Source organism: Crotalus tigris, unplaced genomic scaffold (genome assembly GCF_016545835.1).
Source record: "Crotalus tigris isolate CLP2741 ecotype Arizona unplaced genomic scaffold, ASM1654583v1 scf7180000020264.354078, whole genome shotgun sequence".
NCBI classification, from domain to species: domain Eukaryota; kingdom Metazoa; phylum Chordata; class Lepidosauria; order Squamata; family Viperidae; genus Crotalus; species Crotalus tigris.
The window spans coordinates 40,064-52,752 of NW_024097935.1; the positions used below are offsets into that span (position 1 = coordinate 40,064).

At 35.8% G+C, this 12,689-nt stretch overlaps 1 protein-coding gene across 1 annotated transcript; it reads left to right on the forward strand.

Annotated features, from left to right (window-relative positions):
* The first annotated feature begins 4,410 nt into the window (after positions 1-4,410).
* Positions 4,411-11,458, forward strand: TICAM2 (toll like receptor adaptor molecule 2). Its single transcript, XM_039366321.1, has 2 exons — positions 4,411-4,564; positions 8,875-11,458. Exon 2 carries the CDS (start codon positions 8,923-8,925, stop codon positions 9,568-9,570), a length of 648 nt encoding a protein of 215 aa, XP_039222255.1. The 5' UTR covers positions 4,411-4,564; positions 8,875-8,922; the 3' UTR covers positions 9,571-11,458.
* Positions 11,459-12,689: the final 1,231 nt, after the last annotated feature.

Sequence of the window (12,689 nt, forward strand, 5' to 3'; positions counted from 1 at the left end):
TGCTGAGTGGTTATTATTTGGAGAGTTGTGTTATAACAACAATTGTAAAATTATCTTAGAAGTTGCCATTTTTCTTTAAATTTGGAGTTTAAAATTATTCTATTTCAATTTTAGAAGCAAAGGCAATGCTGAAGAAAAACACAGTTTTTACAAATTCTCAGAATAGGCTTCTGGTTTTGCTTACTATTATAAAACTTACTTCCATAAACTGTGTGCAAGTTTCCACATAAATTAATTGTAGATATAGATAAATGGATATAACTGATTGTCAGATCAAACAATATTTCATAAGCCAGCATTTAGCATATCTTGGATAGCAGTTCCCACCCTCTCCGGTTTCCCTCCCTTCTCCTTTAATAATTTGTCAGATAGTTGCAAACATCAGAATACTTTGATCTTGCTGAAGGTCTTGATCAATCCAAGACTCTGAATATGTTTAAATTTTGTTTTAAGATAAACATTTATTACATATGCTTCGACACAAATATATACTGCTCAAAAAAATAAAGGGAACACATCCTATAGGATTTCTTATAGGATGTGTTCCCTTTATTTTTTTGAGCAGTATAGTTAGTATACTAAGACCAGACTAATGTTCTTTACACCTATTTTTCACCTGTTGTAATTGCTTGTAGAATTTTACAAACCAATCCCATTGATTCCTTTGTGGCAAGAAGCTTAAGATAATCATTTATAATTCAATTCAAGAGCACAATAAATGTTCATTTTTTCATAATTAGGATACAACCATATATTTCTTGTGTGCACATACACATATATGCAGGGCTTTTTTTTTCTCATAGAACACCCAGAACGGAGTTCCGGCACCTTTTTTGGATGGAACCTTGTAGGGTAGGCAAAGTGGGTTGTAGACGTGTGTGAGTTCTGGCAGCTTTTTTTTTTTTTTTTTTTTTAACAAAAAAAGCACTGCATATATGTTTTTCAGGGGTTCTCAACCTTGGCAACTTTAAGACTTTGCTGGCTGAGGAATTCTGGGAGTTGAAGTCCACAAGTCTTAAAGTTGCCAAGGTTGAGAACCCCTGGTTTAAGTGAACTTATAAGCTAATAGCAATTCACAAGAGGGCACCACTAATAGCAATATAACAGAGGGCACCAAACTGGAGAAGTTAGTGATTACTACAAACTGGGAGTGGTGATTAAAATGAGTTTCTGGCTACAGATTTATTATCTCAGATTACAACACTGCAAGGAAAGGGGAAGAGACTTGATAGCACAAGCGGAAGGAGAAATGCAGGGGAAAAAATAGAAAAAAATGATGCAATGGAAATTTTTTTGTTTCATCTTCTGGAAATCATATGACTTGGTAAATATTCCAAAAATAATTTGAGAATCAAGTACCATGTTGACACAACTGAAGAAACTTGGGGAGATAGGAAGAAAAGAGTTACAATAAATAATTTGGGAACTACTTTGTAAAATTATAAGAAAATCTTATGGGGAGTACATTTGTAAATAAAAGAAATCAGTAAAAAGCCTAATACCCATTTGTAAGAATACAGAAAATGAATGTCCTCGGTGTGCTAACTGGATCATCTAGACCAGGGGTAGGCAACCTCGGCTCTTTTATGACTCATGGACTTCAACTCCCAGAATTCCTGAGCCAGCTGGCTCAGGAATTCTGGGAGATGAAGTCCATGAGTCATAAAAGAGCCGAGGGTGTCTACCCCTGATCTAGACCATAATAGCAATTTTGAAAAGAATACTCCTGTCAAATTGTAGATGTAGATTCTAACCCAGCCTTCCCTTACCCTTAAGGTACATTGAAACTATAAAAGTGCTGTTTAAGAATTTTGAAAAACTTCAACACATCTGGCTGTAAAATTTTTAATACAGAGCAGTTTAATGGCCCTGAACTGTAGTAACCAGAAATTTTCAGTTTTCATGTTCATACAAATAAACCACTAATTATCAAATGTTGAATTTTAAGAACACATGGAAATTACCATCATACACTGCATAATGATGTCCGATTTACTTTCAGCACATTTTTGCCGAATGCTGTTCAGTGTCCCACTGGTTTTACCTGCCATCCCCACATTCTATGTATGAGTTATAATAAAAGAGTCCTCTGTGGCATTCATACATTTTAACAAATTCAATTTGGAGTATTACAATTAAAGAGCATGACAAGAATTTTAAAATCAATTAATTATTTTCCAACTTGCATTAATCCATAAAGTGATTAATTTAATTTCAGCAAATATATTGTGTGAATTTAACAACTGTGGTTTATAAATCATGATTTATGGTTCATAAATTTCAACTGGCTGTGAATGAGCCGTTTATAATTCATAAACCATTTTAATAACTTTATTACTGTCATAGACCAGCAATGGACATCACTTTTTACAATATATTAAGAAAAAAATAAAATAAAAATAGTACTGACATTAATAGTAAATAATAACATCCCTGTTAAGAAAATACATGTTAGGGTCACTCCCTAGTTTACGTGAGTGGAAAGCTGATAAGTGTGAGTAAATATAATGTTCCAAAAATTATTAGAGATATCTCCAAAAAATTGGCACAAGTTGACAGCTATAAATTTGTAACCAATTTTTTTCTTGTGGACATTGCCACAACACAGTATTTTGTCACTGCATGTGTGATAAAGGTTTGAGTCCTGGAAGAGAAAGCCTACATAAAAATTGTCTGCCCTCCCTGGCAATCTCTCTAATAAGGGAAGAATATATGCTGACCTATCGCTTCTCGGCCTTTTGGCTAAAATCCAGTGTAATTCATAAACCATAATTTATTGTAATATTTGATCTCTGGAATTTGAAGCTTGTCTAATTTCAGTTTTCTAAAGCAAAATTCATATTTATAAGGCTATGTAAATGACACACTAAGCAAAAGGTTAAAAAACATACATGCTGCCATTTTACCTTTCATGCACTGCAGTGTCAAAAAGATTTGTGATTTGTACCTGAACCAGAAGCCATCATTGAAGGTTTACAAAATGCATTTTGTAGTTGATAACGAACTTTTAGGAACTAAAATTCTGATTTTTGGAAATCACCAATTGCCATATCAGGCTTGAATGCCATAATAAACCACAATCTTTGGTTGTGCAAAACCAACCAAAAATTCACTAGTTATTTGCAATGGCATTTTACCCATGGTTACCTTAGCTATATAAGTAAACAGGAACACATTTTAGTTTTTTGGGACCACAATTCTTTCATATATGGAAAAAAGGAAAACAAAGATGTTGCAAACAAAAAATCATTCAGCATAATTTTTAAGCAAATAATTGAATCTTAAGTAAGTGAAATAATATTAGAATTTCCATTTCATCAATAAAAAAATGAGCTCATGCAGAAAATAAATGTATCTGTGGGCTTAGATTGTAAATCTGAGGCTTTACTGTCTCCAAATTTGAACAGTGAACTTAACTGTTTTCTTTTGCTGGTCCCAAATCTATATATCAATTACAAATTTATATCATAGAAGTCATAGAATCCTAGGAGCTGGAAGGGACTTTGGAGGTTTAATGCAATCCCCTGCTCAAGGCAGAAGACCTTGGTATATAATTCACAAATACATTCATATCCTTAAACTATATTGATCCTTGTACTACATTAATAAAAGTATGCATATCAAAGCAAAATGTGGCAAAAGTATGACAAGAACTTATCTTTTGAATAAGAGACAGCTCATCCATTTTTACACTTAACAAATAGCGAGCCCTGTTCCATCTTCTGGGCTCACACGATACACTGGGCCATAGACAATACAGAGTGGGATTCCAGAAAGTTAGTCTATGGCTAACTGCGATATGTGAACACTTGATAATGGAAGATCTAGTGAAAAGGGTCTGTACTGCCATCTGTAACCAGCCTTAAAATTCTGGCAGAACAGCACAAAATCCTGTTCTGTGTATTCTACAGAATGTACTATTAAAATCCAGAGCTGGACGGGAAGAATATACATAGAAAATGTGGAATACAATTCCATTTTTTTCCAGGCTATCTCACTAATTTAATAAATTGTGGCGTATCAGAAAGATTGGTTTAGCTAATTGCTTGTCTCTTAATTGGCCGGCACCAAGCGACAAGTTAACTGAATAATAACGGTTTGTTGAATTAAGCCAAACACTTGCGTCTGTACCGCACCCCAACCCACCACCAAGCCATAAAGACTTAGTTCGATCATTCAGCTTCATGAGCCGTTCATGAAGAAAAAAAACCAGAAGCTGAGTTCCATCCCTCGTGACTCGGTACGCCTTAGTATACTGTATAACTTAGATTTTGCAAAGTGTTAACTTTTGAATTAGGTTAACACTTCAGCAAAGCCAACCCGCGTGAACTAAAAACCCGAGAACTGCGCTCGGGAAACAGGAAACAAGCTTCTAGCGCGTCAGTCGGCTCCGCCCCGCCCCGCCCCGCCTTCGCTTCTCTTTTTCTTCACCTAGTCGAGATGAGAGTTGTGTGGCCCATTCCAGCCGAAGATTTGCGAGGAGTTGGTGGTTTGAGGGTGAAGGTGGTTTCCCATGATACACTTTGCGCCGGGTTCTGAGGAATTCCGTCGCCCGATGAAGCTGGTAAATGTCGCTTGCAACCGATGGGGGGGGGGAAGGAGGGAGGAAAGTATTAGTGTAATACTCGAGCAAAGATCCCAAATTCCTGAACCGTTTAATTTCTAATTAAATTTCTAATTCCTCAGCAAAGCTGGTTGAGGAATTCTGGGAGTTGAAGTCCACAAGTCTTAAAGTTGCCAAGAGTGGAGACCCCTGAAATGGAAAGTTTTGGCTTGAGAGAGGTCTGTGAAAGCCACAGTGGGCTTTTGAGGAAATACGGGCTTTTTTTTTCTCCTTGTCCTACTTGCGATACTTTGCAAACTTCTTAAAGTGCGAAAGTCCAATTAGTTCTACTGAGCAAGTTACGGCAATGGTTTGATGGCTTGGGAAGACAAAGGATATGTTCAGGTTTAAGAGGTAGGAATTCATCAAACCTATTGATATCAAGCAACATTGTGGTTTGCTGTTTTGAGTTATTTTTCTTGCTATGGCCCCATAATATCGTTCTTTTTCATTGTTTATTTTATTGTTCTATTATTTATTTAAGAAAATTTATGTGACCATCCATTCACTCTCAATGACTGTAGGTGGCTTACAAAAATAAAAACCCAATAAATAAATAATAAAAAACAATAACCCCCTCAACCACCCCCCATGACAACAATCAATCAAACAAGCCACTTGATGGGCTCGATCCCACTCAGTTCCTCTCGGGCAAAACCAAGTTTTCAGGACCTTCTGAAAGTGTCAGACTGGGGGCTAATATAATCTCCACAGGGACAATGTTCCAAAGGAAGGGGATCACAGAAAAAAATGCTTTTTTCTGGATCCCACCAGAGATACCTGCAACATTCCCTGTCTTCCCGCTTTGGTGGGTTGGGTAGATGTGATTGGGAAAAGACAGTCCTTCAGATAACCTGGTCTCAAGCCACGTAGGGCTTTGAAACCTTGAATTGTACCTGGCAGCAGATTAGCAGCCAATGCAGCTTCCACAGGAGAGATGACATTGTAAGATGTCAAGATGACAAGGAATTATCTTCTTTCTGTTTACATTCTTTTCACGTCTTCCTTTTTATTATTGTAAGCTGCCTAGAGTAGCCCCACAGTAAGATAGGCAGCAGATAACTTTAACAAACAAACAAACATATCTACTGAAGATGCTCTATCTGGTGACATCATCCCAGCATGCTCGCTGGGGAATTCTGGAAATGGAAGTCCACCATTTTAAAGTTACTGAATTTGAGGAACACTAGTATAGAGTGAAATTGAAATCTACAGACATACTCATTATATAAAGATACTGCTTCCCCCAAATTTTGTTTTTGCAACTATGTGGAAGTGGTTTGCCCTTGCTTTTTTCTGGGATTTTTTTCCATTCAATACAAACAAGGTCTGATTTTATTTGTTTCTTTTTTCATAATCATTTAAGCAATATCATCTATAATGTCACCCATATTAAATAAGTAATAATTGTAGTAATAATATTCAAGTTACAACTGTATGTTCAAACTATTTAAAATTATGATAGTGCTAAATGAGGGAAACTTAACACTGGCCGTGAAGTTGTGGCTATTGCAATATTGCTGCAGTCACATGATCATGATTTGGATGCTTATGTAGTCATGGGATGGCCATTTGTGACCTTCCTTGCTGACTTCCCACAAGGAAAGTCAACAGGGAAACTGGGAGAGAAGCTTGCAAGTTGCTCCCGTAGGTCATTCCCATCATTTCCCACCCCCCCAAGGAGTTCTGCTATGGAGTATGAGATCCTAGGGAATCTCATACCCTATTGGAACCCCTTGCCTGCCTGTGCCTTGTAATGGCCATGCCAGTCTTTCCACGTTTCATAGCATTTGCCCTCATCCCGCACCAATCTGTGCTTGGAAGTATCCATGTGTAGCCCAATTTCTGTCATAATCGAAGGACTACCTGTAATACAAATCAGAATGCTTATGAGATACATTGCAGGAACTTAGACTGACCGTAACATGTTCTCGGATTCTCAGACAGAAGCAACAGCTCAGAATCTAGAATCTGGGTCCAATAGTCTGGAATCTGGAATCAAATGATTTCTACTTCTCTGTCTGGCTGAGCTTCTTCCCGCTCAGTCCCTCGTAGCTGTAGAGTATCAACAACACCAAGTGGTATCATTTCAATCCTATGCCCAAATCTGAATTTAACTGAAAGGGTTCTGGACAAATTGTCTTACACAGGGTCCTCTGAATTTGCTGGCCTACCACTTTCTTCAAGAAAGAAAAGGTTAGAGACAGGGTGGAAATTATCAAGGATTGCTATTTAAGATGAGAGTGTGCTACTGCCTTTGTCAAAGATGATGGTACCACTCCCATTTCAAAGAGGCACTTTTTGGCTCTAGCTCTTCATCTCCATTCCTCAAATGAGCCAGGATGGATAAAGATCCAGCCCATATATTCACAGAGAGAATTCTTCTACATCATTGGAATCCATAAGATCAGATGAATTCCAGATCATAGGAGAAAACATCGGTGTCAGCTTATTGGACTCATTAGCTCTGAATGAATATGCATGATTTTGTCCACCAAACACTTAATAAAAAGATCTTAACAGTTTTCTGGAGTTTTTTCTTGCCCTCGTTCCTTAATAGGATCTGAAGCCTGTATTTTGGGTAACATACCACAGATACAAAAATGGAAAACATGTACTGATCCTTTGCTATCTTTTGCAGATTTTACTTAAAAGTCTTTCTAATGAAGATTAGTATTTTTGCCAGTTCTCATGATGTACAATCTATATCACACCAGCAAACCAAGGAAATGTAAAAAAAGGAAAGTGCAAAGGAATTTAAAAGGATAAAAAATACAAAAAAAATACACAAAAATCTAAAACCCTCAAAAAGGAATGGGGTAAAAACAATGGAAATTAAAAACAACTTAGATCTAATAATACAATAGAACTAATATGAAACACTCATTAAAGCTGATTTGTGGGACAGATCTCATGTATTTTAAGTGCAACTGTGTAGATCTGGAAACATTGTATGTTGTAACACGGTCCAAAATTATCTGAATTTCATTTTTGTCAGATTGTTGAATTGTCTTTCCCTTGTTGAATTGTCCATCCAAACTTTGAGCAACAATGCATCTGTTATACATGAGACAAAACATATTTTCCATTTGTGCACTCCAGTTCTCATCAATCAGGACAAATTACCTGACAATATTGTAGTCTTTTCAATGGAAGAGTTTGAAGTGCTCTTATCAAGGTATTTGTACTTAACCCAGCTTAGGGAAACAGAAAGTAAAGTGCTATGGGTCTTCTTGTCCAACATCCATTGTAACGAACATCCTGAAACATAAGGAATAGTGGTTTTATATTGTCTTGCACACAGGGAAATTTTTATGAAATAATTTAATGAAACCAAATCTTTAGAAATAAAAAGAATTTAAAAATGAAGAAGGCACACATAATTCCAAATTAAATTGATACATTAGCTAATTAAATGAATTGTGTGTTTCTGTTTGCATAAGAACCTGTTCAGATTTTATTTCAAAGAACTGAGCTTTCTCTTTTGATTATTAGGCAGATTATCTTTGCTCCTTCTCTTTTCCTTTTTAAGCATTAATCTCACAGTTTTATAAGATATGAAGGATTAGTTGAAAAAAAGTCAACTTTTACTTTGACTCACATACAAAATCTGCCATCTCTGATGCCAGGAAATTGTTAAATTGTCTAGTAGCAATGACAACTTCTTAATAGTTTCCTATAGTTGAATGATACAGCCAATTTGTCCTGATTGGTTAAGGGATTCAGCTAGAAACCAAGAGACTGTAAGACTGGCCCAGGGTCACCCAGCTGGTTTCATGTCTAAGGCAGGACTAGAACTCACTGTCTCCCAATTTCTAGCCTATAACCTTAACCACTACAAAGTTGCAAATAATGGCTTCTTTCGTTAGTATTAGCAGTAAGATTTATTAAAGCTTTATTATTATTTAGGGTAGCTTGCAATGTGCAGTTAAAGTCCATGTTTAACAAAGATAAGTTGACAGAAAAGATAGAAGAACTTTGAATGCCTTCGAAGGCATTTATAAAATACCAAGGTAGGTTTGTTTGTTTTTTAAAAAAACTTTATCCCATAAAATAGACTTGAAGGAATATTCAAGATTTCATAACTCTGCACTCATCTTCTCTCTGTAAATAAGAAGACTTCTTTGGTTTTTCTCTTTTGTTTCTTAATGTTGTTTCCAATCTTGCCTTTGCAACCCTTTAATAACTTTTGTCCCATGTTCCTTGGCCTACATTCTTTTCAGGTTAACTCTGATAATAATATACTTCCTTATTTTCCGTTTGTTTTACAGACTGGAGGAATGAGGTTACTAACTCTTTACATCTAAGAGTTTGCCACAATGGGAAATAGTATTTCCAAAAGAATTTATCCCTCTTTTCTGAAGAACAGAATGGAGACTAAGTGTGCTAGTCAAAACAAACACCACTTTAACCAAAACTCTACATTGGAAAACTGTTATCATCCTAGCATCCAAGATGTAGACAGCAATGATGAGGAGGCTGAAGATATGTTTTACAGGTTTGTGATTCTTCATGCTGAGGAGGATACAGAAGAAGCCATTAGAGTCCAAGACCTCTTACAAAATGAATATTGTATCAAACCAGGAATCATTTTTGCAGAAATGCCTAGTGGTAGACATTTGCTGGAAAATTTAACTGATGCCATTAACGATTCTGCCTGGATAATTATACTGCTGACAGAAAACTTCTTAAGAGACCTTTGGTGTGAATTCCAATCCTATACTTCTCTTTTGGGTGCGCTGACCATCCCAAACAAACATAACAGTGTGATACCCATGCGGCCACGGAATAGACCACTCCCTTGGGAGAGGACTCCTTTCATCCTACAGTGTGTTAATGTTCTGCAAGAAGATAGTCCTGGATTTTCTGTTCAAATAAAGAAAACTTTCCAAGAGGCTCGATATAGGCAGCAGGAAAAGGTGTGGCGGTACGGAAGAAAGAAAGAAGTGGCTCCAAAAATCCTTTAGTGGTAAAGGTAGAAAGCAACTTTTCCTAACCAGCTGCCTTTCAGAAAGGCTGGAGTTAGAATAGAGTGTTCACAACCAGCATACGCTGACCGGCTATGATGGGAAATACTAGCACATCTGAAAAACATTATCTGGAAAAACATTAGCATTACAAATGCATTTTTTTTTAAAAAAAGAAAGTAATTTATTTGTTCAAAGATCCTGTGATACTCTATCCCCATTTTGTTGATTTTATTTCTGGGTACTTAAACAAGAGTTTGGGAGGTCCTCTTCAGATGAGCCTCCAGGTATAACGCTACCAAGAAAAGTTCTTGTTTTCCACCATTCTAGCTGTAAGCTTTAAAAGTCTTGAAGAGAGGGATCACAGGACCATGAATGGAGTAAGCATTCTATTTGTAGGATATTCACTTTGAGGAATTTCAGGTGATAAGGATTAGAAAGACAACTATCTGAACCTTGAGGAATCGCTATGAGACATGATGAAACAATGCTGACCTGATATTTTCTAAGAATTAAAAGCAGATTTAAAGAATAGTCATTGTTTGTGGTGTGAACGTTCATCCTATTTTTGTCTTTGGTAGATTTTTATGGATTTTAGTACTGTTTCAGAACATGGAAATATTTAACTATTTAACCAGACATCATAAAGGGATTAAAGAAATGTACATTTTTGTTATCTAGTCCACACACTTTGCACTGAACCATAATGTGATTTACTTTATGAATCACTCAGTCTTATATAAATCATGATTTATGGCTTAAGTAGGATATGCAAACCTAGTTAATTACTATGTATCACTATATTTTTAATCCTTTTAAAATATAGTATCTATCTTCCATCTTCAAATGCTGCTTGGTGGCACAGTCTCTCACATTCCCCTCATCCCAGTTGAGAATGCTGCTCTTTTATTCAGTGTAATAATGTCATTTCCACATGGATCAAACTGACCTAGCAATTCCAAGATTTTTTTGTTGGAACAGCTGAAATACAAACTGTATTTTTGAAGGAACACAATGGAATTATAAAGCCTGTTCTGTGAAGTTTTGCCATGTGGACAGATCCTTGTGTTCTGCAGAGCCTAGGTGTCAGGGAAAGCTTGCTGGCAATTCTTGTTTTTATTTATTAAATATTTTGGTTAAGGATTTCTCATAACTAAAATGATCAAAGATTATTAATCTTTTTTGTCATTTTAATGTAATTGTAAACTGCAATAAATTGCATTTGAGCAGAGTTGAATTGTAACTCATACTAAATAACAAATTGGTGATTCAGTTTCTAAGTTATGGATACATCACAATGAAATTGGGCATTGATACTTGTACTGTGTTCATTTTCAGTCATACTTATTGCATATTGACTGAATAGCATGACAATTAACTGGATATATAACTGACTCAAAAATTATATCCAGAAGTATTGTGTAGATTACAATTGAGAAACAGATTCAAATCCACTTTTAACCATGGAAGCCAATGGATGACTTCAGATCAATCATTCTTTCTCAACCCAATGTACCTCAAAAGGTCATTGTGGAATAAAATTAGATGATAATTATATGCTGCAAGAAGGAGAGCTACATGTGTCATCTTGAATTTTTCGAGGAATAGGAAGATACAACGTAACAAGTAATATAATATTGTTTTGTTGAATAAGCCATGATTGATAATATAGAAGACATAGGCATAAATTATAAGGCACAATTGCTGGGTTTACACTCACAAAATCAAACACAAATCATATTAGAACAGTCTGGTAATCTTTGCAGATAATGTTGCCATCTCAATTAAGGATCTTGCTCTTTTGGTTAATTTTGTGGTTCATAAAGTTTCCTCCCTTTTATATGCCTTGTACTAAGTTAAAGCATTAAATATATTTGTTTTTACATAACCTATAAGTTTATTGCTGATTCTATTTATTAATTCAATTTATATGCTATCTATCTCACTTTCCCAAGCTACACTGGATAGCTTACAATATAATAAAAGCACAAATATAAAACCATTAAAATTAAGAGGAATTTGATGAAACTAGGAACCTATTTCTTATCATGACTGACTTTGAAAAGGTTCCTCAGGCTTAGCAGAAAGCTGTGAAATGAATTCGCCCAGTCTGATTCCTTTTTCTTTTTCACAATAATTTTCCCAGGATAATTTTGAAAAGCAAATTTAATTTTAAATTATTTAAAAGCAATTTTTTAAAAAAAAAAAAAAACACCAGCATCTGATGTTCTCTAAAACAAAAGAACTAATGGTATATGTTAAAAAAATTCAGATTTGTTCCAAAAAAAAGTCAGTCTGGAGATGCAACTGGAATATGGGCCACAGATATTACCTTTGGGACATTGCTATTATCTTTGAGACATTGCTTGCTACATGTTCAACCAGCAATTTTTAAAAATTACCAGCATGCTACAAAAGCTTAAAAAAAGTTTGAAAACCTTAAAATATATTGAAACAGCTCCATTCCTGAGTGCATATTATCTAACCTATGGAAGATGGAATGAAACTTTTATCTCCAGGCCAATCGCTAATGTTACATTCCCCTCTCCAATGCCCCTATGGCAAGCACATTTCAAAAAGAGGCCCATTTATATAAAGTTCTATCCAAGAAAGATTTTCAGTCCTTTGGGAATCCTATTTGGGGTCAAGGGTACTATGATTAGGTACCCTGTTTTATTGGTTTCATGTAAACATCTAATTGTTTACTTTTTTTTACTGCTATTCACAGGAGACAAAGACAAACTATGGGGGGGGGGGACTGAGCATAAAAGTTTGCTTTTTCCATTATGTTGTGTTATTGTGCTACAGACCTTGGCTGAGGGGAAGACAGTGCAGTTAATAGTAGCCAACACTAGCTGGCAGAATCAGCAGGACAAGCTATTCTTATTCAGTTAGGCAGCAATGAATGCCTGACATACCATTAGGGTTGTCCGCTAGGATAAATTCCATTTTGCCCTGGTAGAAAGCCTTTTATGTCCTGACTGAAGCTAACACAGTCAAAAACATTTTCCTGTACTGATTGTTCTCAAGACAGTTTAACCTTTTAAACAGAGCAAACAAAAGCTTCCTGTTGCACTGGAAGAGAAACACTATAAATAGGAGACAGTCACAGTAATTCA